Here is a 27,211-nt window from a genome sequence, read left to right on the forward strand (position 1 = left end):
CACACTAGCAAACCAGTCCAGGTACCATATCACACAAGAATATAAAACCCATATCATAGTAAAATTGGTAAATGCATTCTAAATTAGCAGTGAATTCGAGCACTGCCAGTATATCCATTAGCTATTTAAGAAAGCTAGAGTCCTCATATTTGGAAGATGGATAATTCACTGATACTTCCTTTAAGTTTTAGGAAAATAAAATCCAACCTTAGATACTACGCTAGTTTTGTTATATTTAGTTTTTTTACAATGCTAAGTAAATTTAATGATCTGGGAGGTAATTACTCCTGCAAATGTCACAGAACTAGCTTCCTTATTCTAATTTTATTTATAAATACGCAATTAGGTATAAGTGGGGAAGAATTGAAATCCAGAGTCAGAAAATCCACATTCACACTGTTGGCCCCAGGATTTACGGCTTCGTAATTTTAGGCAAATCACTTAATCTCACTAGTCCTTGGTTTCCCAATTTGTAAAATAACAATGATAATCGTCTTGCATAGTTGTTATGCTTTGTAAAGGAACTCTAAATCACTTTGCAAATATTAGCTTCCTCTCTCTTTAAGAAAGCATTATTTTTCTGATAGATCACATAAATAGAATTTACCTCAATGACTAGGAGCATCGTCCTTGAAGTCAGACAGTCTCAGTAATCATTCAATGTCAATAAGTACTTGCTGGACTAATAATGAAATACTTGTTTAGCTTTAGCCTGTCAGAACTCCTAGTCAAATTACATATGCTCTTGAAACCTCAATTGTCACATATGTAAAATATAAAAATAAGAAGGCATTTCAGTGAATCTCAGTCATGGTACATTATTAGAAACCCTGCAGTGTTTGATTCCATAGGTCTGAGGCAAGGCCTGGACAAATGCATTTAAGCTTCACAGGTATGTGGACGCTAACCCAGAGCAGAGAACCACTACACTCCTTCTTTGGGCTGTTGTGGGGATTAAATGAGATAATGTATGAAGACACTGAGCACATGTTTGATTCATATAAGTTATATAGCTTCTATCCTGCTTTTAAAAATATTTTATAATACTTATTTATAAAAGTTATTTCATATAACACTTTTAAGAAAAATCAGTGAATTATTGAAGCAGTGGTTCTCAAACTTCAACATGATCTAATGGAGGTGGAGGAGCTTGTAAACACAGATTGCTGGGCCCTACCCCCAGAGTTTCTAAGTCAGCAGGTCTGAGTTGGAGCCCAAGAATTTGTATTTCTAACAAATTCCCAGATGATGCTGATGCTGATGCTGACGGTCCAAGGATGACACTTTGAGAACCACTGCCTTATAGAAACATTGGTCATATCTAAAAATTGAAGGACATATAAAATAAAAACAAGGAAAAGGTAGACAATGCGGTATCAACATTACATAGTTTAAATATAAGCGAGGTTGATTTTGTTTGAGGATTTGAAATAGAGTCTCATATGGTTACTATTTTCTCAATGAAGCTTTAACTGACACCTTTCCCCAGGGTGAATGGGAAGGTCACACCTTTGCAGTCCCATTGTACCTTATACTGACTGGCAATGGATCATTGCACTTAACAGCTTTGTATGGAAATGAACTAGTAAAACATTACTTCCTCACGTTAGTAGAAGGCAAGCTCCTTGAAGGTAGAGGTCAAGTCATACCTATCCATGTACTCCTATAGCCTAGCACAGTACCTGCAAACATTCAACAAAATGCTTAGTGAATGAAAGTGCTTAATGAAACTCAATCTGCAATAAATGTTATGATTTTTAAAAATCTAAGTGTCATGGTAACTCCACGGGAAGATCTAGAGGTATATAGACAACGACTTTCTTTTCATCTCTTTCATTAGAGCAGTGGTTCTCAAAAAGGGGGAGGGGGTACCCGAAGACAGGGTTCTACTAGCATTTAGTGGGTATAGTTCAGGGATGCTGCTAAACATTCTACAATGCCCAGGACAGCCTCCATCCAAAACAAACAATTATCCAGCCCAAAATGTCAAAAGCACCAAGGTTGAAAAATTCAATATGAGAAGAATCCAACTGAGCTAATTACACTCTCCGCCCAACAGTCCTCCAAAAAAAAAAGGTTGGCCTTAAACCAAAGAAAAACTATCAATAGCAACAATTTACAGGTATTAAACAGTTTGTTTTACAGATAGTATATTGCAACCTGAGGGCTCAAAACCACACAGCTAGTTAGTGGTAGATTAGAAATAAAATACTCACTTGAAGCCAAACCCTTAAAAATTTAATTCTTAACTTTTGGATTAGATCCATGATCTAATCCAAACCTCACCAGTAGCTGCCCCACCCCTGGATTGCTCACCAGAGCTCACTTTCTGTGCCTTGGCGAGATTACCTGTGTCAAAATAGCTCTTTCCTTCACTTATTGCTTTGATCATTTAACTTATTTTTATGATTTTTCTTTCATTCAGTTATGTGGCCCAGCTCTTCTTTTTCAGACTAGGCCTTTTTTGAAACCAAGGGTCCTTACAACTTTGGTTAAATTTACTTTTAAATCCTAGCTCTAGAAATCATATCCCTCTCTATAGACCCCTCAGAGGTCCAGCCTTCCTCTGATAATCAGCAACCCCTGAAGCAGCAGAAGACAGTAGCCAGGGGTCCAGGCCTCTGGCAGGCTGAAGATAATATCTTGACCTAAGTTATGCTTCAGCTCCTGAGCCCTAAGGTGGAATGACAACCTGGCTACTTTCCCATGAGACTGGACAGAAGGATGCTGGAAAAGACCTCAGAGATGTCCTCAAAATCTGAAGAAATAATTTATTATCCCTACCTCACCTCCAACCAATCAGCTCCCAGCATGAACCTGAACCCCTAACCCATGGTGACTTGTGATCTTGCCCTATATTATCTGTAACCTACACACCATTGGGGAGTTTGGGTTGTGAGCATTAGCTTCCCCTTTCTCGTGGATGGCACCATTCATCAATAAAATAGACAATATCTCTCCAGTGTAACTCTCAGTGTTTAGTGTTTGGCTCTGTGAGTACGGGTGCATGAACTCTTTCTGTTCTATATAGTTTTAAATACTAAGTCTAATCTTGGTTAGCAACGTTTTATAACATTGCCTCATTGAAAAATAATGAAACAGCATCCTTAATAGTGAAGAACAGAAAAAAAAAAAAGAAAAGAAAAGAAAAACAGCTGTGACCTTCCCCTTTTCCTTTTTAGACCAGCTCTTGACTGTCATTCCAAACACTCAGCTCCTGAAAAAACTTTCTGCAATCAATACCTCTTGGAGTTTTTACTGCCTATGGCACTCCTAGATTTTAAGGAAACCGTTTTCAATAAATTACTTTTTGTTACCGAAGTTCTCATCCACTCCCTTTCCTGCTACCTTGCTACAAAATACATACAGTCCATCAGGCATACGGCAGGATAATTGGATTTCAGGCAATCCAACATTGGAAACAGAAGGTAAACATGGTCAGTTGTAGGTACAAATAGGGCAGAGAAAAAAAGAAGTGTGAAAAAACAGAGGCTGACCTGAAGGCAAGCTGAGGCTGAAGGTAATTTACTCTGTAGAACACCTTTGCTGTAAGAAAAAGCTAGCTTTGACTGTGCTTCTAGTTTTCTGTAGTTCTCTCATTACCAGAAAAGAAGTGGGAGGTGGGAGAAAGAAAGGGAGAAAGGGAGGGAGGAAGGCAGCCAGAGAGAAAGGGGAAAAGGAAAGCAGAAAGGGGAATGGAATGAGCATGTATTGAATACCTACTATACAAGATGCTATGTACTATGCCATTTATTATGTGCTTTAATCCTCACAAAAGTTCTATCAGGCAGGTATTATTATCTCCATTTTTCAGATAAGGAAAGTACATCCAGGGTGGGGGAGGGAGGGGGGCAGTGGAAGGGCATAGGCTCTGGGAAGTTGTTGTTAAAAATGTTAAGAAAAATCATTTTGGGTAAGTGTGATGAGGCATGATAAGAAACTGAATTTGATATGGCATTGTTCTTCCTAAAACAGGATATCTGATCCCTATAACTGCTTCACGATGTTTTCCTTTTTTAAAGAAGAGAATATTTATTCATTTATTTCCTCCACAGACAATTGTGGAGCACTAAGTGTAAGTAAGTCACTGTGCTAGAAGCCATCAAAGGTATGCCCATGAACAAGGCATGGAATTTATGGTTTAGTACAAAAGAGAGACAAGTATAGGTGCAATTAAAATACAGTTTAATAAATGCTGTAAGTGACACCCCACAGGTGTACGGGGACATGTAAGTATTGACAAGGAGGAATCTCAAAATTTCAAGATGAGACTAAATGCATGAGTAAGCAAAGTTAAAGCACTTTTCTTCTGCTATTAACCTTAAGGTCAGAGGAATTGCACATACATGCCAGTACACACACACACACACACACACACACACACACACACACACACCAGTACTCTAATTCCAGGCCATACATGGGAGACCTCTATTGCTCCATCTGTCCTGTTATCCATAGACAATAGAGCCAATCCCAGAGCATGTTGTGAAAAGCAACATTGGACTAAAAGTCAGATTTGCATTTTAATCTAGGCCTGTCCAAGTTCTGGCTGTGTGACTTTGGAAAAGTAATTTTAACCTCTCTAAGCCAAAGTTTATTCATCGGCAAAAGAAGTTAAGCTAAACCTTTGGTAAAGTCTCTCCCACTTTTAACACACGGGAACTTTACCTGTGACTTCTAACTACATATCACAGATTGCTAACCATAAATTGGCTACAAACTATCTCAGAACTTTAGACTTTTATATTGATGATTATTTCAAGTTACAGTTCTTAAAAATTATACTGAACTTCAGTCACATGAATTTCACAATCAATATTAAGAGAGGTAAGAAAAACTGACATCATAAATGGAAATACATTCACTTTTGAAAAATTAAAATGAAAAAAATGAACTTCTAAAAGGAAAAAATAAAAGTTTAAATATAGCATGAGCATCTCCTAAGCCAGATCCAAATGTCACTAGTGTTTCCAAATGAAAATAAAAATGTTAAAAGATAGAATTTTCCTCATCTTGTATCACAATACTTGACTGCTTACAGAATAGAACAGTAATAAGACTAAAAGTTAGGAAAGCTAAATTTCAGTCTTAATAATATTTCATCATAGGTTAACCATTTAAAAAAGTATCCATATGTCAAATGTAAAATGACATTTAAAATTATAATGAAATCATCAGGTGATAGACAAATTGATAATAAGCAACAAAGATTCTATGCTTCCTCGTCTTTAGAAATGGGAAAAATAACATCTGCAGATTTTCTGGCCTCTTGAAGATTAGTGAGATAACAATCATAAAGGTTTTATACCCTGGAAGAAAGCTAATAATCTAGAAACAGGCAGAGGGAACATGGCACCTTTTCCTTTTAAATCACTTTAGTTAAAAAAAAAAAAAAAATTATTAAACTCACAATGTTAAATAATAACAACCTGAAGATCAAGTTGATTTTTCAAGATATATTATTTTACCCCAGATTTCAGTGAAACATATAAGGTTGAACACAAATATATAAATTCATTTGACAGTCCTTAAAATTATACTTGTTATTATATATTGCAGTTTTCAATGAAACTATTTTCAGTAAATTACTTTCTGTTAACCAAGACTAACCCAAAATACGAAGGGAGGTAGGGAGGGAAGAGAAAATATCTCTTCAGAATCTCAGAAACAACTCTACAGTAATGAGATTTAAAGATTCTGAATGTGGAAAAATCATTTATTAGGAACTAACTGAAAACTATCTCTAGGTGACAGTGATGTATCCTCTGGAAAAGAAATTGCTTAAGGGCAGCCTTTCATACTTTATTCACCAAACCCGATCCCATTCTTTATATTTTTAAGTCACAATTTTCTTGTCCAAGTATAAGAGATTTCAGTGTTTCAAAAACATCTCTAAGGCCCTGATCCAGAAGATACTTATTCCCTGTGGCTCACAGAACTAAGTTTTTTGTAAGATAAAAAACTTTTCATGAGTTGAACAGTTCCCTATTTGAATCTTGAAGAAATAAAAAGAGTAAATCACTTCCTGATTATCTAGAAATAGATTCACATTCTGGATTGTTCAGTTTAGCCCTGGTTGGAACTCCTTGTACTGCAGGAAGAAGTGATACCCGCTCTGAGCTGTACCTATGAGTTTTAGTTCAGTGGCTGGCACCAGGATACTGTATTCCACTCGCTAACATGATTTCGAAAGAAGTGTGTCTTAAAATTCATTCATATATTCATTCAACAAATTATTATTGAACACTTACTAAGTGCTAGGCATCAAGGAAAAGATTCAGTAGTCTCTATTTTCAAGACATTTACAGCTTAGTTTCATATTCATGTGAAAACCTACCATCAATCTAGTATTCTTTAACAGAACAAAGAAAAATGAATGATACTTAAAATACAAACACAGGCGTTCCAATTAAAGAAAGATAATTTAGCATCACTTTCTCCTGTACCTTTTTTCTTAGAACTCAAGCTATTACATAATCTGACCCATAGACTAATTTTCTAGCTAACTTTCTGAGAATTCCTAACATTAGTATAAGATAATACTACTATGACTTAGAGCCAGTATCAAATCTTCTAATATCCAATCAATGCAACTCCCTAGGTGTATTAACAAATTCACTTTTCCTTTTACGGGCCAGACTTAACTTTTTGACTCAGACATCTCTTTAACCTAAAGAAATAGCTCAACATAGTAAACACACACAATTGTACACACAGATGCACACACACACACACACACACACACACACGCTCAGTAGACCATTATATTTGCAGAGAATGCTTAGAAAATTCAGTTAATTGTGCTAATTATAGTAAACCAATGCAACTGAATATTATCAAACCATTAAAATTAAAATTATGAAGAATACTTAAAAATATAGAGAAAAATATATGCTTGATTCATTCAATAATGTATTCATTCAGTATCTGTGAGATGCCCAAAATTATATTAGACATTTTGGATTAAAGGATAAATAAAACATAATCAGGCCTGACAAGGAACTCATAGCCCAGTGGTGAGCATCGATGGAGGGACCTAAGGAAGTGAAGAGGAAATAGGCACATGGAAAACCCCAGACACTGCCAGGGACCAGTCTGTTGCTGTAAATCCCATAAAACTCAGGTCCACTTCCAGGCACATGACAACCTACGCAGTGCCAGTTTTGATCCAGGAAAATTATGCAGAAAGATGGGAAGCAACCCTAGAAAACAGTGGCAAGTTTCTAACTGGGGAACTGAGCAATGTTCTCTCGTGCTTCAACAAGAGTGGCTGGCCTGACACTGCCGAGTAGTGTCACCAGAACAATGGTGTGTGTGTGTGTGTGTGTGTGTTGGGGGAGGGGGGATAAACTTCAGTGACACTGTGACCCTGGGGGCATTAGGCCAATGATTGATTTCCTATCAGGTTTTGTTTCCTTGGGCTTCAGGGCAGTGGTAGGACTGAAGACTCCACAGGATGACTGAGAGATGGATAAGTAAATGCAACATTTTAAGTCAATATAGGAGCACTAATAGAGGTATGTGCGAGACGTAACGGGAACAGCAAAGAGAACTCCTTTAACTGCCCACCAGGATGGGGGCAGTGTTGGGAGTGTCAGAAGGGATGATGGCAAAAGTTCCAGAAACAGTATGGACATTTATGCTGAGGCTTGAAGAATAGAAAAAAATTTTCAGCATTACGAAAAACAAACAGAAAACACCAGCACCACAAAGGCAGAGAATCACAAAATAATGTGTGTGGTTCCCAGTATTAGAATGAGGAGATTACTAAGGCTAGGATGGGTGTGGGAAATAGTGGGAGATAAACCAGAAAAGGTAATCATGGGTCAGATCCTAGAAAGCCTTGTATACCTTGCAATGGAATTTTGATTTTTGTCATGGGTAGGTAATGGAGAGCCATTATTGGATTTTAGGGTTGTGAAATGATCAGATTTGCCTTTTAAGAGTATCATATTCTCAATAGTGTAAAAAATAAATTGGAGGTGATTTAAGCCTATGCAAGGAGACTGGTCAGACTATGGGTGGTTCTAATCCATACTATTAGGTTGGTGCAAAAGTAATTGCGGATTTTACAATTATTTTTAACCTTTTAAACCACAATTACTTTTGCACCAACCTAATAGAAAGAATAAGCGTTGAAATATACGTGTGTGAGGAGGTAAAGAAAAGCAGACACTGTAGATCAACAGTAGTGACTGACCAGATTTGAGCTGAGGTCTCAAAAAGAGAATCAAGGATAACTCTGGATTGCCAACTAGGTAGATAAAGAAGTCATAAATAAAATCACCACTAAGGAAAATTATATATGAAAACAAAGAATAGATGGTAACTTGAAAATAAAATTAAAAGTTGGGTGAGGATAGCCAATGTTCTATTGTTTGTAAAAAAAATTGTTTGGGGTTACATTTAGATTTAAATACAGACACTAAAAATTACTAGTTTTGAGTAGATTATTTAAATCTCTATGAATTTAGCCTCAGACAATATTAATTTGTTTACAATTCATCTTGTTTCAGAAAAGACTGTATAGATAATGAGGGGAAATAAGAATAAGGATATAAGCAATACAAATTAATTCCCAAGTGTGTGATTTATGATCCCAGTCTTGTGCAAGGAGTTGACTCGGAGTTAGTTCTAAGCTTCCTAGCTGTCTACCCACAGTGGGAAATACAGTGAGTTCCAGGACTCACTTTACCTGTTGTTAGCCAGCTAGTGACAGTTCAGAGAAAGTTCTCTCTCAGGTACTCAAAGCAGACACATCATAAAAGAGTGATCAGCACAAGAAATAACATCCTTGAACTCTGTACAATATCAAGTTTCTCAATAAGAGACACTTGCACCGCTGAGCACAAATCAGCAAAAGCACTCTACAGGAGCCAAAATAACACAAGCTGGGCGAAGAGCTATCTCAGAGTCTGGCTGATTCTGAGAAAAAGTTTTAGCATACCTAAAGGAATGAAAAGACGACACATTTATTCAGTAAATCCCTCAAAAAGAGCCCTCCCATAAAGTTACTCAGAAACACAATCTAACCACCTACCCACCCCCAGTGGACTTCTAGATGATGACAGAGCCACTGGTCTGACAATGGCAGTTCTCAAGATTCTTCAGCCTCATTATACACAAAAACCCAGTTTCCAGAAATAAGATGCAGCATAAAACCTCATTAAGTAGGGCCAACTGAAGGAAGGGAAGTCTAGGCTCATGAAAATTTTAATATTAAAGAGATACTCCATTCTTCTAATATAATATAAGCAATTAGCTAAAAATATTGCCTATGAGAATTCCTCAAAGACTTGTTCGTAAATTATTGCTAAGTCATATACTTTCCTACCATTTATTGCTGCCCAAAACTTGAAAATGGTTTGTTTCCCAAATAAGTTAAATACGTTATATGCCTCTCTTGACCCATACAAACTCATGTATATTCTATTGATTTGTTTACTGTTCATCACACTTAAGGCATTAATTCAGAATCAGCTAGTGAGAGCTTACAGAGATTAAAACATAAGAATTAGGCATGTGAAGCATATGTCCTTCTTTCGACTTTGTGTTAATTCTATAGATTACTAAAGTTTATGTGTGAGAAGCGTGATAATTATTCAATGCAGAGTTTCCATAAAGTTTTACAAAGTACACATTTTAATGTAAGACTTTCTTAGTGGTTGACAAGGATCGGGGAAGAGGTGGGTTCCAAACTCACTCTATAACTTCAAGCCTCATACAGCTAACAGATTCCTGAATATATTTATTTATGACTAAAGTTTGTGTTTTGTTTTTTTTAACAACATAATGGTCCTCCTTTAGTCACAGATATTCTCAGTACCGTAAAGGTTTTATAATAAATCAGCAGAATGAATGCCATTGCCATGGGAAGAGTGTGATGACATTCTTGTGCAGCCAAACAAAAGAAGAATAAGAGAATGGACACGGTGAATAAGAAGAAAAAAGAGCTCAATTAAAAATAAAAGATATTGTGAATACTAGAATTTGTGAAGTATGCATGTCCCTTTAGTAGCTTTCACAGCTTTTTTTCATTTTATGACTTGTGATATTTTTAAACTAATAGCTTACAAAATGTATATAATTATAGGCCAACTTTAAAACGACTTTTGAATTTTTTGTAAAGGGAAACCTGGAGTGATAATAAGCTTTTAATAAAATTTTAATGTCAATTTCAAAACCTTATTTTTGTCTTTGAATGTGAACACTGAAAAACAATCCAATGAACTACAAAATTTACAACAAGAACCTGTCCTTCGAGTTTTTAAAATGTGCACATTTTAAAGAGCTTCTTATAAAACTTGATTTTAATTTTTTTATCTTACAGGAACATTTTCATTCAACAAGCATTTAGGACCAGTCCTGACTTTGCTCAGTTCTCCTTATCAGATGAAGGAAAGGGTAATTAAGAGGGCAGCTCTCTTCTAAAGTCCTTCTAATGGTCAAAAGAAGCCACATAAAAGATGGCTGGAAGACCGCACCTCTTTTCACAATTAAAGAGCTACAAAGCCAGAGCTTAACAAATCATCCTGTTCTTGATCCTTCTTTCACAATTACCAAGCAGATGCAGAATAGAAATCAACAAAGTGAAATTGTGGTTCCTCAATTGAACTAGGTTTTTGTTTTGTTTTTTATTTTTTAGTCTTGGCTTTACTGTTTTTCTAATGTCTTGGACCCTCGAGGAAAACTACCCAAGTTTATAAAAACAGTAATATATAATGGAATCCAAAAAAAGGAAGGAGGGAGAGGGACAAAGAGAAAGCAAGGCAAAAGAAAAAGAAATTTTCAACCTGAATTATCGGTTTAAAAACTGTGCCTTGTCTAAACACACATAGAACAATGAGATAGGTAAAGCAGACTCTTTTGGATTCCTGTCTCAGAAGTAGCTTCCTAGCGTCTCTCTGGAAGAATGGAAAAATGATGGGGCTAGCCCAGAATTTCTCAACCTTGGCACTACTGACGATTGGAACCAGATATTCTTTGGAATGGGGGGCTGTCCTGGGCATTACAGAAACTTTAGGAGCATCCCTGGTCTATACCCACTAGAGGCCCATAGGGCAATCTCAATCATAACAATAAAACTCTCTCCAGACTCCGCAAAATTGCCTCTGGTGAACCACCAGGCTAGCACCTACCTTACAAAATACTTTTTAAGTTTTTCTTTAATTCTTCCTGAGCTGTCGTCATGCAGGACATCTTCTGGGGTCTCTAGTCCCGCTCCCCACATCAGAAGGCAGGGCATGGTGAGGCCAAAAAGGAACACCAATGGAGCAATAGCTAGGGGAGTCATACCACTATATTATTGCTGACGGCTGGGTTGGAGACACAGGAAGCAGAAGCCACACTATCCGCAACCTGCCGTCTGCTTCTCTGCCAACCAACCTCGCATGCTACCTGCAAACCGCTCTTGCTAGCTCAGCCAACTTCTTGCTAGCCCCCATTTCTGCTAGCATAGCCACAGCAGTTATATTAGTAGCCAACGGCTCACTGTTTACAGCTGATGGCCAACTAGCCACAGCTGATGGCCATCCAATCACAGTTGATGCAGTTTACTACCTGAGCCAGTACCTTTCCACGTGAGGCCGAGAGCCTGGAAGCTGCACTCCTGGCTCTGTCCCCCCATCCATGACTCCTATCTTTCTCTCACACTCTGCATCCTGTTAGTTCAAGAAACTGTATTATTAGCTCCACCTTCAAAATATATTCAGTATTCTTCTATTTCTCATATCTTCCACCGCTACTACCCTAATAGATGCCACCATCATCTGTCAACTGAAATATTGCAAAATATTCCTTCACTTCTCTTCTTGCCCCTATAGGATACTCTCGACATAGTAGCCACAACAATTCTTACCAAATGTCAGGTCATATTACTCTTCTGTTCAAAACATGCAGTGGTGCCCATTTCACTCAGGATTAAAGCCAACAGCCTTACAATTGTCTAAAGGGCACCTGATCTGGTCCTCCCTCATCTTTCTAAGCCCCCTTCCTATCCTTATTCCCCTTACTAATCCTACTCAGCCTCATTTATGTCCATCAAACATGGCAGGTATACTCTCACCTTAGGGTCTCTGCACTAGCTTTTCTGGAAGATTCTTCCTCTTTTGTGGACAAATATGTCACCTCTTTCAAAATTATCTTTTCAATTAGGTCTACACTAATCACTAATCAACCGACTGATACTTAACGGCTAACGCTCCTCCACATCCCATTTCCAGCACTTCAAATTCCCCTTGCTATGCTCTATTTTTTTTTTCTTTTCCTCACAGCACTCTTCAATTAATTTATTGTGTTTATTATTCATTGTCTGTCTTCCCTACCTAGAATGTAAACTTCACAAAGGTGCCATTTTGCTCTCTGATGTATCCCAAGTACCCTTAAATTAGTGCGTTAACACAGTACATGTTCAATTAATACTGGTCACATGAATGAAAACATAAACACGTAAAATAAAGTGGACTAATACCCCGCCATAAAGCAGAAGGGATGGCAGCCTTCTCCTTTTTTAATTTATCTTCTTTCTCACTCTCCTGATTATGCACATCAGAGGACTAGTTGGGCTGGGAGGGAGAATTCTTTGGTAGGGAAGAGTAGATAAATATAGTACAAGAGGTTTCTACTGGAAGATTATAGGTGTTAAGGGATTTTTGTCTTTTCAGTTTGGAAGACTGTGAAGTCTTGGGTGGTTGGGGGATTTTAAGACTTTTGCGTTTTCTTTATCACTCTTTTATTTTTATTTTGTTGAGAGGGAAGTTACCTTCTAAACTAAATGGACCAAAGGAGCTAGCAATGAGAACTAAAATAAGTGGAGGAGGAAACAACATGCTAAAAGGAACTCAAGGAAAACAGCAAAGAGAGCTTCAGGTTGTCAGCCCAATTCAATAAAGTAGTGAAGAGGGTTGCAATTCAAGGCCAATGCTGAGAATGGTAATGAAGATAAGAATTTTTAAGTGAATTACAGTGATCTTTTACTCTCAGGAGTCTGAAAGTGGCCAATGGGATACAGAGGAAAGTAGAGTAATTGTATAAATAAATAAATTAATCCCATTATAGTGAAAGATTTGTTGTTGTTTTTTAACTTTTCTTGCACTCACACATCTCCCCTAATATTTATACATTAATGAGAGGGTCCCTACATCTCAAAATAGAGGTGCAAAAATAATGAACAGATGTATTCATTATCTAATGCTGTATATATCATATTACCCCAAAATTTAGCAGCTTAACACAATAGTAAGCATTTATTATCTCTCAAAGTTCCTGTGATAAAGGAATCCAGAAGCAGCTTGGTTGGGCAGTTCTGGGTCAGGGTTTCTCATGAGATTCAGTCCGATGTTAGCTGAGGCTACACACATCTCAGGGCTTAACTGGGCTGGAGGATATGTTCCCAAGGTAGATCATGCCCATGGTTAGCAAGTTGGCGTTGGCTGTTAGAAGGATGCCTCAGTTCCTTCCCACAGAAGTCTCTCCACAGGGATGCTTGAGTGTTCTCACAACATGGCAGCTCATGCTCCCCAAAGTAAGCAATATAAAAGAGCAAAGGATATACAAGAGCAAAGCAGAAGCTTCAATTCCTTCCTGTACAATGTAATCTTCTACTATACTCTACTGGTCACACAGGTCAGCCCTAGATTCAATGTGGGAGGGGTGTGAATACCCCTATGTAAGGGTGTGAATACCAGTAGGTGAAGAATATCGAGGCCATCCTGAAGGCTGGCTATCACAGCAGTCAAATGGCTTAACCACATGAATAGCAAAATAATCTCAATCCACCTCAGAGTTGACCCAGATGCATCTTTTCCTGCTTACACCACATCAAAAAGTGAGAACATTTATTCACTTGCCTTCCCATCTCTAGAGAGCTCTGAAACCTCTATACAATATCACCTTAGCATCTGTGAGCAGTTAGCCTACTTTTTGTTAGCAACATATTTCTAATTTTAAAAGTGGATCACAAACAGTAAAGTTGTGACACTTCTGAGCAAGGCGTAAGAAGATATATCATCCTCTTGATTCAGCTGGGGAAAAAAAGACTAACCTTTTTATATTAGACTTGATAAAAAACCTGGAGGAAAGTGAACAGATATTAAAATACTGGATGTACACAAAGGAGAAAGAGTCACAGGGCTTGGTTATGCCTCTATCTACAGTACATAATTTATTCTAAGACCTCAAAAACACCTAATGTCTTTGTATCTCAATTTCCTAATAAGTAAAATACAGATTATTACCACACTCACATGTATAAACAGTAAAGTTCGAATATAAATTGGGAACCGATCTATATGTATATATGTATGTATATATATATATATATATGTGTGTGTGTGTATATATATATATATACATATATGTATATATATATATGTATATATATATCTTGACTTATATAGAATATGTATTTACAAATAATAAACTTGACCAAATTCCTTATATAGACTATTCATATTCAGCAAATCACTCACCTCTTATTGTATCATTCCTCCAATAATTCTAAACACTGAGCCTTCCCTCCTACTCTAACATACTGTGACTCTCAATGCTGTGGAAAAAAAAGCTGATGTCATAAACACATTGTGTTACAGTATCACTAAGGGCCAGATGCATTCTTAGTTACATAATCCCTGAGATACCACCAGCCTTGCTAGCCTCAAGAGAGAGACTTGAGGTACTAAGAAAGAGGGGGAGGGGACTGAGCAAAGCCCTGGAGCCACAAAAATTTTTTCATTATGTTTTTCATTATTTATCCTTGGCAAAGAAACAGTTTGGAGGTGGGAGAAGGCAGTGGAGAGGTTTTAAATAGTTATTATTTATATCTTCTCTAAATATCATGGCACCTTCTAGTCACAAATGTTCGGAAAGCAGAAAATCATCCAAGAGACCCCGTTTCCCCCCACTCCCCACCAACATCTCACAGTAAGGTCAGAGAGCCAAGAGCATAATTTCCCTGTTAACTAGCTGTCAAGGAGCTACCTCCAACAAATGGCAGTTTTCATCATTAAATTGTTTCATGTTATTTTCATCTGTGAGGTTTGTAATCCATAAGAACAACCTAATCATGATTAAGTAAAATCAAAGAGATCTTCTAAAAGCCTGGATGCTTTTATTGTTATACTTCACAAGTAAAAGATCAGTGAAAAGCATAAAGGTACCCTGATTTGAACTTCCTTTGTGCTTGAATTAGACCGTTTCTCTTGGAACACTCACATCAGGCTCTGCTTCTCTTGGCAAAATCATGAATTGGCTGATGTTGTCTCAAAGGCTTTCCCATGTCTCCTTTCCCGACATCACTCTTCTTTCACGGACCCCTTTTTATTACCTGGGAACCCCTCATGCTGCCTTCTGCATTCTACCTACTGCAGTCATGTTTCAGACTCTTTATAATCCTCCCTTTTAACATTACAATGTTTTTCCTAAGACTTGCTTGCTAGGTGGGTGACTAACTGGATAATCTTTACGAAAATGTTGAATTCGTTCGTCATTCTTTTTAGAATTGTTTTTCAAGCAGATTCCTAGAAATGCTAGCAACACCGCAGCCCAAAATATTGTAGGTTATTTTGGTAAACATAAGAGGGGATACTTGAGTATGACTGGACCTTTTAGAAAAGGGAAGTCCATCGGGTCACTTTACCTAGCCTAGGGAGCTAATATAGGAAAGCTGTCTCCCTGAAGTCATCCTCAAAGATAGGAATGTAACCCCGAATACCTAACAAGTATTTGATTGACTTCCCACTCCACTTGAAATAATATCTACACTCCTGCCGAGTGTCAAAAAGATCTGACCTCTGCCAGCCTCTCTCTACCTCACACACTACACTTCAGCCAAACTCTTCTTCCTTCTGTACTTGAATATGCCAAGCTGCAACCTTATTCCTGCCTTAATGTCTGTGGTGCTGTGTTCCAGTTTGGGGCATGCAAATTACTCTTCATCATTTGGTTCCCAGATCAAATGTCATCTCTTCAGGCAATCTAAAGTAACCCCACAATCACTTTCTAGCACAGCATCTTATTTTATTCCTGGCATTAATCACTGTGAATTTTTTTAACTTATGTTTTCGCTAACCTTCTCCTCCCAGGCCCCCTCCTAATGTACTCTTCATTCACTGCATCTAGTGTTTTGCACAGAACCTGGTATATATTCAATGCCCAATAAAAATGTGCTAAATGAATGCATAAATAGATTATCCAAGTATAACTTAACCTTTAAATGTAAGTAATTGAGTAAGAAATTCTCGTACTAACATTGGAAAAGCTGGGGTGGGGGGTGTTACTATCACTATACCGGATGTAACTGACAAGTTTATAGGACTTTTATTCATCAGGGACTACAGCATTTTTTCATGAAAACATTATAAATTTTGAATTGATAAATATTTCATTTATCTTTTTGAAAAGCTGTCCTTTGATGAGGTTATCAAAAATAAATGTTAGTATCCTTTGAAAAATACTGCCAACTCATCTTATTCTTTTCTGTCGATGTTAAGAAACTGCATTTTCCTTTGGCCAATTTTCAGTTGTTCTAGATATGCAGTCTCTACTGCTAGGATTTCAGAAGCCAATGAAAAAAATTGCCTGTCACATGACCCAACGAATGATATCTCCCCACATGCAGTGTAGCTAAGCAGAGAAGAAGCTTCTGAAAGAGGACAACCAACACAGCATGGAATGTATTGCTAAATCTATAGCTTATTATCCAGAAAAGTTCACCCTAGCACCCTGCAAAAAGAAAAAGAAAAAAAAACAAAGCCTATCAATTTTTGCCATTTGGTTTTCTACTAGGCAGTCCCAGTTTAGTTGCTGCAAGCCTGCAGTCAGATGCTTTTGTAAATCTCTCTCCTCTCAAAAGACAAAATTGAGGCAAGTCAATGGATTACAACTTCCTGGGTTTGCTTTTGTTATCTATAAAATATCACAACTAATCCTGCTTTGCTAAAGTGAAACCCCAAGGATTGAAAATAAAGCATCACTCCTTCTAAGAAAGATTAAATAAACTGGCGACTGAAAAAAAGAAATGTAATATTAGTAAAGAGAGAGAGAACAAAACACAAATCTATAAAAGCTAAACTTTCTCTTTAAGAAAAACATGTAGCATGAGAAAACACTCTTTTTAAAAAACCACAATAAAATTTCTTGAGACCCCATGTCCTAGGAAATCTTGATCATAACTCTTCCAAAGGAACTATTAACACAAATGACAAAACTTTACTAACCACTATTCTTCAATTATTTCACTATCCAACTTAAAAAAATACAGTTCTATCTTGGCATTCAAAAAAAAAAATTTCTTGGTGTTTTTGGGGGTTAGTAAAGAGGGGGTGTCTTTTCATCAAGTTTCATTAATTTGACCTCGCTTATATCTTTTTGTCCTTATGCCAAGATTAATTTCAAGGGTAAGGTTGTCTCTCACTGGCATGTACTGTAAAATGTTTCCCACTCTTCATGGACCATTTACAGTCTGCAAGGTTTGGGGTGGGTATGAAGTGTATTCCTGCCAACGGTTAGCCACATCAGCAGTGCTGAAAACCAATCCTTCTGTTTGTTTTATATTGCCATATGGTTCCATAAAAAAAAAGAAAAAAAAAAAAAAAGAGTGAAACAAAAGTGCAGCTACTGCAGCATGTCAATCTGGGTTTAGACTAATTTTTTGATATTATGGTAAGGAAACTGTAGATGAAAATATTCTCATTATTTAGTCATCTACCACTATAGACGTGTGCTAATTCACTGAGAGAAAAAACATCAGGTTTAAGGCTTCTTCTATTTTACAGAAGCTGTAACATTTTTAAGGAAATGCACTGCAATAAAATTATTATATATATATTACAGTTTCAAGCATTAGATCCGGGTGTTTTGTAGTAACGTCTTCCAAAAGATTAAGGATCATGGTTTTAAACCCTTTCCGGGAAGTGATTGGAGCGCTTCAGGGCAATTATAAAGCAAGCTGAAGCACCAAGATAAAGTTGTGCCCCCCTAGTGACCTCTAGAGTGGAGCTAAGCTCCCACAAGCAAGACTTAGGGGAAAAGCAAGAAGCACACCAAAGCCAAGCGCGCTGCTATAAACGAAGCTGTTATATTCAATAACACCACCTCCCATCTCAGAGTCCAGATCCTAGTTTATATAACCCCCTGGCGCAGTAAGTCTCCGCCTCCTGGGCCATTAGGCCCATTGGGTCGAAATCCAACTTCAAACGCATCCGCTTCTACCTCCCCACGATGCTCAGGTCCAGTACCCCCAGCGCAGCCTTCCTCACCGCGCATGGTATGGAGCTAGCTTCCCTCTCCGCAGTGCTGCAGACACCTCGCGGCCACTGCTTGTTCCCCAGCGACAGCACGGGAGCGCGAGGAAGCGGGTGAGTCGCGACCTCTGAGAGTCCGCGCTGAGGGTGCCAGCGACCGATGCACCCGTTCTCCGAGCTTCCAGCTCTGCGAGTCCTGGGGACGCCCCCACGCCGGACTTCTCCCAGGAGGCTCTCTGCGGAGTCCAGCCTGGATCACGCCGCGATGCCTCAAGTCACCCCAACAACGAGCTCTTCCGATTCCTCCCGATCATCCCTTCCCCGCCCCCCCCCCCCGAACTTTCCAACTTTGGAAGCCTTGGTTCCAAAGGAGCAACAGGGGGATTGCTCTGCCATAGTCACTGCCCACCTCAGCAGTCTGATAAAGGGAAATAGCCTGCAGGGTCCCCGTTGGTAGCAAATCCCCTTGACCGTGGGGGAAAAAGGAGAGCCAGACAGCTCCTATCTCCTCTTGAGGATGGAGGTGGGGGAAATGGATGCAGAACTAGTTACCCAAGGGATGGAGGGGAAAAGGGAGGAGGAGGTTGGGAGAAGGGAATAGAAAAGACCATGAAAAACACACTCTCTAACACACACACACACACACACACACACACACACACACAAACGGCCTGATTCCGAAAAGGGTAAGACTCTAGGAGTCAAGAGTCGCTTCTCTTCCCACTACCCTGAGTGGGGAAGGAGCAACAGATATCCAAGCTCGTGGAGCAGCAAGGGTGAGAGAAAGTCTCCAGGTTTATCCAGGTTACAAAAAAAAGGGGGGGGGGACAAACTCCAGTTAGAGTCTTTCCGGAGGCAAAGAGGGTGCAGCAATACTGAGGTCCCCCCACCTCCCAAAGAAGGTAAACTCTTCCCTGGCAGGCAGCCTTCCATTGGGTCGAATCTGGATGTAAACAGGCCAGCCCGAGGGGCGGACGCAGGTGGGAGATGGGATGGAGCGAGGTGGGAATGGAGCGGAACTCACCCTTGATGTTGGGGGGCTTTCTCTTCTTGGCCATCTTCTGCCCCCTGCCCTCCCCCAGACCCCCACGCGCTTCCTGCGGCTGCCGCCCAGCTCCGGGAGCGGGCTCCTTGCCTTCCAGGCGAGCTTTCGCCGCGGCTCTCAGCGCTCAGCGAGCTCTTTGTTGCTGTGATGGCATCTGCGAGGCGGCGGTGGCGGCCGCCTGGCTGCACGCTCCGCTCGGCTCCACTCGGCTCGGCTGAGGCGGGCGCCGCCGCCCCTCTGCTCTCGGCCGCGCGGCGCAGCGAGCTTCGCGCTCGCGCTGCTGTGGCCGCTGTGGCTGCGGCGGACCGAGGCTGTTGCTGCTGCTGTGCTGCTCCCGCTGCTGGAGGGGGCAGCGCTGGGTCCCCCGAGCGCCCGCCCAGCGCTGACCTTTCCCTTTCCTACACCCTCCCTCCCCCACTCCTCCACCCCCGGTGTCCCGTCGGAGACGCCAGCTCCAATCCAACCAGTGACGGCGCCGTCATCCAGCAGTCGCTGCTGGGGAAGGCGGCGGTGGGCTGCAGGGGGAAGCGGGGAGCCCACGGTCATCTGTGGCCGGGGAGGAGAAAGCCAGGCAGCCGGACTTCGCTGGAACCAGTCTTTTGCTTGCCAGCCGGCCTCCGGGCCTCCGAAGCCCCTTCCCAGGCAGCGGGACTCGCTGTAGGAGGTGGGGTGGGTCCACAAAAGGCACCGGTCTCCAAAGGCCAACAAGAAGAACTCCCGCCAAATGCAAGAGAACAGGGACCTCAGCTTGCGATCCGACCCGGCCTCCGTCCTCCCCTAAGAGCCTCCTCCGGAGTATGGAATCCGAATTCCGAGGGGGCGATGAGGCCCGGGGCACGCGGATGCCTCTGCTCCTCCCGAACCCAGAAAGGGAAGAGGGACGAGGGAAACGAAACTGGTGGAGAGGAGAGAAATTAAATTCCAGAGGCAGCCACCGCCAGACACCTGGAAGAACGATCTCGTTCAGGCCCTAAACCTCTTAATAAGGAGACTCAGGACAGTTCCCTGGAGGCTGTGGGAAAAGAAGAAAGAAAGTTCACACTCTCAGATGTTGGACGATCGGGAGGGGAGGAGTGGTTTCTTGGCCTCCAGGAGGAACTGTTCCAGTGGCCGCGTTCTTTCTCGCTCTGATTGGGGGTTGGGACAGTTCTCGTTTTCCTGGAGGAGCTGTCCTCCTCTAGCGTGCTGATCAGATAAGGAATCTCACTAGTGTCCCAGGACTGCAAGCATGCAAAAGTTTAAGACACGTCTGAGAATGCAAAGGTAGTAATGGGGTTTTAAAAGCATGGCAGAAGGGGTCAGGTTTGGAGGGGGTCACCAGTGTGGAAGAAGGATGCAAAATCTTTTCTTTTTTTCTTTATAGGAGCTGAGGTTTCCGCAAAACTCACTTCCTCACTTCCTAATTCGCAGCGATCTTATTAACATTTCTCCTTTCCTCCTGTACCTTCTCAACCTAATCTGATTATCTAAACATCCAATGATTCAATTCAGTACCATCAGCCAGAAGTTGCCCAGCAGACAACTTGTGGTGCAGCAGAAAGAACACTGGAGTCCAAACCCCTGGTTTTGAGGATTGGCCCTGCAACGTCATAGCTCTGATAATTTGCACGAGTGATTGAAGTCCTCTGTTCTTCTGTTTTATGGTTTGTAAAATAGCATCTCAACAATTCCTTCCAGCTCTAATAAATGTCCTGAGAATTTTGTCATAAAATCATCACGTTATTTTTTGCACTCTTTCTAAATTTAACTTTATATAATGTATTATATTGAAGTAATCTGAAGAACATATGATACCCAATTCCTGTCACACACAAAAAAGTGTACATCAAAAATAAAATGCTAATAACAAGCTATTCTAATTAGCACAATAGGCCCATTCTCAGACTTATGGCCATAAATGAGACTCAAATTTTTCCTCTTCCAAAAAGCTGTCTCTGATTTAATTCAAAACTACTCTGCCATCTCTTCAAACTCTTAAGGTGTGTAAATATTAGACTTGTAAATATGCTTAGTCTATGTGTTCATATTTTATCACTAAGTACAAGTTGTTGCCTATATTAGAATAATGTCTTATAGTTTATTCATTACTTTCACACACTTTATTTCATTTAATCCCAACCACAAACCTGTGAGTTTAGAGGGCAGGTCCTGTCTTCCATCAGGAATGAGGTTCATGGAGGTGCAATGATTTGTGCACAGCTTCCAGGACTTCTGTGCACCTCTTCTAACTCAATACCAGGCTCTTCCCATGATGCCAGCTGCCTATCGAATAGAATATTTAGGTTTTAGACCAGGGGCAGTTTCCTTTTTTCTATTTATACATTCCACAGTGCGAAAACTATTCTCAGCAGCGGGAACTCAAAACTTTAGTTGTCAAAGTATGTCTATTTGTTTGTACCTGGATATCATTAATGTGTTTTTACACTTGTAGCACTTCAAAGTGTTTTTACATGCCTTTTCTCATTTGATGGTCACAACTATCACAGGAGATCATCAAAAGAGGTTTATTCAGGCCAACCGAACAGATGAAGAAACAGACCCAGAGACATGAAGGTCACAGCTACCCAGGCCCTGGGTTTCCAGGCCAAGTGTTTCCATAGTAGCCCATGGAGCCCATAGTGCATGTTTTTGTTTAAGGGTTGCAAATAGAGTGCCTGTAGGGATAAGTAAGGCAAAATACATGACACAAGCAATGTGAATATGTAGGCTGTATTTGAACGAGGAGAACAAAGAGCACATGCGCTACTGTGCACACACAGGTTGCTTTGTCGGCAAGGAATCCTTGGAGTATAAGAACTCTGATTTTTCAAATGGAGTCAGGAATCAATATTTCCAGGTAAAATATCCTTCGTTACAGTTCTGATTTTGATGGTGTCTCCATGCTCTCAGAATTAAAGATGATCAAGTCTTTGGATTCACTTAATCATGACTTCTAAAGACAGATTTCCAGAAATGGGTATTTCTAAATTTCTGGCTATTCTTAGAGCCACGAATGAAAAATGACCCCAGGGAATCAAATAATGCTTAAGTCACATGTGATTTTGCTGAACACAAGGAAACTTCCATACTTTATTTGATAATGATGAGGAGGAGGGTGACAACGACCATGACAAGGACAACGTTGGCCTAATCTGTTTTCCTTATAGGAAGATTCTCAATGAATCCTTTTAGAAAATAGTCTCAGTACTAAAATGCTAAGTTTAGTTACATGTAGTATAATCATTCTTCATAGATATTCTAGCCCTATCAAGACTATGAGTAACAGATAATAAGAATGGAGGTAACGAATACATGTTCCTCTTGTAGAAGTATCAAATGAGCTCAACAGGGAAAATGAACTTGTCACACAAATTATACTAAAGACCAAAAGGAAGATATAATTTATACTACATAAAGCATGATGGTCATTAATTGTATGTTATTGTACTTGCAGTAAAAAGGTTGAAAAATATAACTCTTAGAAGAGTCTTTTGGGCTGAAATATTCTATATTGAATGCCTATCCATAAATCAACTATCGTAGTGTAGGGAAAAGGAAAAGGAAAAACAAAAGCCCCACTGATTTTAATCATGTCAATACCAAAGGATGTCAAAAGAATCCAAGCTTGTCCCACTGTTGAAAAACACCTAGTGTTTTTAAATTTTACATACAAAAAAAATCATAACTCTCACCTCAGCTGAGGTTTTATGAGAACCTACACTTAGGTAACTAGAGCTAAAGAAAGATAAAAGGGAAATGATGCTCGGAAGAGAGTGGGATAGTCCAATTAGTGCACTAAAAAAAAAACTTCCTGCAGCATATTTGAAATCGACATATTCAAAATCAACATGTGAAGGAGTGGGGAAAGGGGGGATGGCTTCCTACCCCATCCTACACACACCACTATGCATGCATGAGGCCTTCAATAACACTTCCTTTTCTTTCTGGTGGCCAGATATTCATTATAATAAAATTTCACCTGAATTTAAATGAAGGGTCCTAGAGTGAGAGCTTGCAGAATCTTTTTGTCTTTATCCCATTCTAATTCTCCCATTGAGGACCCTGACCTCAAGAAATGTAATATCACTTATGTGTGTATCTTTATTGCAGTTCAACCCCATAGACACCCAAGAGAAACAAAAGAATGCATTGGGAGGGCCAGGAAACCCAAAAGCTAGGTCTCTAATCAAATCACCCAGATATCCCCTTCAGCGAAGTGGTACAGACCTGGCCTGAATAAAGCAGAATATGGATGGAAGGATAGTCAGCCATTACACAGAGATCATCTGCTGTGTACGATTACAGCTAAACTCTCAAGATTTTCTGGAATATATAGAAACAACTAAAATTGTTGTCTTTGATACTCCCGTTGGCCTGTTCAAAGACAGAATGTTCAAACTGACCTCTTCAGGCTTACAATTAATCAGTTTGCCCCCCAGTTGTTCTCAAGCTTTCTGCAGTAACACTCCCCGTTATAATTCTAGTTTGTAGCTTTGGTCCTTTACTCAGTCTATCAGTCTACAAACAAATTCCTTCATATATTAGTGAACAATTTGCATGCAAAGTAAATGGCACACAAAATAATTAAATGTATGTGAGATATTCTGACAATGGACCAAATTGTATTTTCCATTCTTTTCTCTTTTCTATTTATGTTTATGCTAGTCAACATTTATTCAACAAATATATATAAAGTAATACTATGTGACAGTCACTCTTCTAGGTGATTGGTTATACAATGGAGAAATAAAACAAAATGGTCCATGCACTCCTGGTATTTAGTTTTACAGGGGAGACAGAATTAACCAAATAAATAGATAATTATTTATTGTTACTGTTATAAGTCCCATAGGAAGATAAGGAACATAGTGCTGTGGGAGAGAGAAACACAGAATATAATTTAGATTGAGCATGTCAAAAAAGACTCCTCTGAGGAAGTGATAGTTACACAAATAAATAAAAGTTAACTAGGAAATGATCCAGGCAAAAAGTGAGGTGAAGACTGCTCCAGTCAGAGGAAGTAGCATGTTCAAAGGCCCCCAGTAGGAAATTCAAGATTAGAGCAGTAGTTTCCCAATTTATCAGACATCTCATCAATTAATTGTTTTTGGTTAAACAACTCCAACTATATTTATTTGGTTATTTTTATATTGTGTGTGCTATTGTACTAATATATTGTATACATTACAAAGTATATACAAAAATTTGAAAGTTTTAAAGGATTGGGTTTTTTAAAATGGACTATCTTGGACACCCCCAGACACTATTGCATTAGAAGAACTGACCGAAGACCAGTATAGCTGGAGTTTATTATGATGATTTTAATCAGGGGAAAGTTATATGATCTAATTTATGTTTTAAAAATACCACTCTGATTTCTGTATGAGTAATTGGAATAAGTCTAATAAATAGTTATGGGGTTGGGTGAGAGTTAAATTTTCACGCTAAGACTCAGATGTGCTCTGGAGCCAAGCAACGCACTCTAGCAATGAGCACAACTGGAAGCTAGATCTTGGTTTCAAAACAGCACTGTCCACTAAAAACAGACAGGGGTCCTTGGAGAAATGACTCCAACTCTGTAGCAGCCAAAGTACTAAGTGAATCGAGACTATTTTGATGTAACAGATAGCAAAGGAAGTACTCAAAGACTAATGAGGTCATGGTAGAAGGACAGAGGAGCCAGGGTGAAGTGGTCCTACTGATCAAATACATGGAAATTTGAGCCTCAAAAAGAATAATGATGATAATGGATTACACTTAATAAAATAAAATAACGCTTATGAATCCATAGTGATATTCATAAGAGAGAGAGAAATTTTTTTTAAGAAGAATTGCTCTAGTGTCTTAAAAGAAATGATAGAATTAGAAAAATCATCATTCGGTAATCTCTGATTTAATTACTAAGGACCATCAATGAATGCTAAAACATTGGATAAAACGTTATTGGGAACATGATATTTATATGATCTCAAAATATGATCCTGTATGTTAGTTATTGATTGACAAAAGGGAAAAATGTATCTTTATAATCTAGAGTTTGTGTGATCACCACTTTAATTAACTAAGCTAAATTTAGCATCACCAAAGTTGAACAATGTGTCACGTGCTCCCTTATGGGACTCAATAAGAAGTACACAATCTCACCTATGTGTATTTCTCTCAAAAATGTCTAACCTAAATCTAATCATAAGGGAAAAAGTCATATAAATCCAAAATGTACAATTCTATTAAAAAAAAGTCAATGTCATGAAAACAGACAATGGGATTCTTCTAAAGACTAAAAAGGCATAAATACCAAATGCAATGCATAAACCTCAACTGGATCCTGGACCAGGGTGTGAAAGGTGAATCACCTGTAAAAGACATTTTTGGAAAATATTAAATATGTACTTTATATTAGATATTACTTAATTAATGTAAATTTTCTTAACTGTGTTGGCAGTATTGTGGTTGTGTGGGAGAATGTCCTCAGTTTTACAAGATGCATCCCAAAGTATTAAGTTGAACAGACAAAAATGACTCAATATCAGCAATTTCTTAAGGTTCACCTAATATTTACACATGAATGCTATGGCGTCTGCAACTTACGCTCAAATGGTTAGGCAAGAAATTAATAGATGATAGAAAAGTAGGTGGGTAGATAAAGTGATAGATCAAATAAGACAAAATGTTAAAAATTGTTGTTAAATGTTGGTGAAGAAACAAAAATGTTCATTGTAAAAATCTTTCAACTTTTTTGTTGGTTTGAAAGTTCTCAAAATGCAAAGATAAAAAAATGGGGGGAAAAGTGAAAAACTCAGGCTTTCCCAATTAAAGGTAAAACAGTTTATTTAGGATAAACTTGGTCTCTTAGGAGATTAATGTTCAAATTTTCAAGGTTTTTTTCCCCCTCTTCTTCATTTGCTTTCCCCTCCCATCTTCTGAGATCTGGGCACAGAAAAACTTTATATATTTTAGCAATAGCACAGTGGGGATGTTGTCTCGTCTGCATGTTGTCCATCCCTCCTGGCACCAATATGATGTATGGTTGATGCACAGCTTGCCTCACGTGGGCTCTGAGCATTGGACTATATGCTTACTGTTACTACTGCTAAAACCAGTGTCAAGGAGTCTAATTCTGGCATAGGCAATGCATGGTGATTGTTCTCAAGAAACTCAGCCATTGCCTTCTGCTAAGCAGGCTGTCTACACTGATTTTCATTGATGCTGCTGATCTTCTGGGACTTACCAATATCCTCCATCTGGACCTCGTCTTGAAGTTGCACACTCACAGTGACCATACTGATGTTTCTTTGAAGAGATCTCTACTGAGACTTCCTCCTCTGCTGTGACTTTCAGGCAAGTATATTAATGCTTATTTCTAAGTTGTCCTTTATGTCTCCTCAGAGTCACTCAGGAACCTTTAGATCTTTTCTGCAATATGCATCAGCCATGGGAAACTAGTTATTGTTCTGCCTAACACACCATACCACCATTTTTACCCTGTTATGGCCACCCCATGTTAGCACAGGCCTTCTCTCAGAGGCTTCCAACCTCTGAGCCAGTGATATCCTTAAATTAACACAAAACTATCAATCCACTGAGTTACACTCTGAGTAAGGATGCTAGCTTGTCTCTTGCACACTTCTCTCTCACACATACATCTTAACTCTTTCCCTAATGCTTTCTACTTTTCACATGGTAGGACTTCTCTTGGATCATACCTATCCTTCATTCTTTCTTCATTATGGCTCATTGTAAAACTCTATTTTCAAATAACTGAACTTTCCTCTTGGTTTGTAAAGGGATGGCTTTTTTTATTTTTATTTTTTGGACTTTAGATGCTTCTTTTCCCTTTCAAAAAGCCTGGATTTCAAGACAATTGTCTCACAAGGGACTCGAAAAAGTCAAGTTTGAGATTCAAAACTAAGTAAAGGTCCCTTTTCCTTAGGTGGATTCAGACTTC

General features: G+C 39.1%; 2 protein-coding genes across 5 annotated transcripts in view; one reads left to right on the forward strand and one right to left on the reverse strand.

Annotated features, from left to right (window-relative positions):
- SLC44A5 (solute carrier family 44 member 5) overlaps positions 1-19,385 on the reverse strand; it is a 309,598-nt gene extending 290,213 nt beyond the window's left edge. For 3 of the 4 annotated variants that reach the window (XM_074334959.1, XM_074334957.1, XM_074334960.1), the window contains exon 1: positions 19,267-19,385. In XM_074334959.1, the coding sequence (XP_074191060.1) occupies positions 19,267-19,300 (34 nt within the window). In that variant the 5' untranslated portion in view covers positions 19,301-19,385. Of the gene's footprint in view, positions 1-18,257; positions 18,501-19,266 lie in introns of those variants that run through there. The other variant, XM_074334958.1, reaches the window with a different exon arrangement.
- A 49-nt stretch (positions 19,386-19,434) lies between these two features.
- LOC141572119 (uncharacterized) lies at positions 19,435-20,984 on the forward strand. Its single transcript, XM_074334961.1, has 2 exons — positions 19,435-20,550; positions 20,651-20,984. The coding sequence occupies exon 1, from the start codon at positions 19,435-19,437 to the stop codon at positions 20,203-20,205; it is 771 nt and encodes a 256-aa protein (XP_074191062.1). The 3' UTR covers positions 20,206-20,550; positions 20,651-20,984.
- Positions 20,985-27,211: the final 6,227 nt, after the last annotated feature.

The sequence above is a fragment of the Rhinolophus sinicus genome, linkage group LG06 (assembly GCF_036562045.2).
Source record: "Rhinolophus sinicus isolate RSC01 linkage group LG06, ASM3656204v1, whole genome shotgun sequence".
Classification (NCBI taxonomy): Eukaryota; Metazoa; Chordata; class Mammalia; order Chiroptera; family Rhinolophidae; genus Rhinolophus; species Rhinolophus sinicus.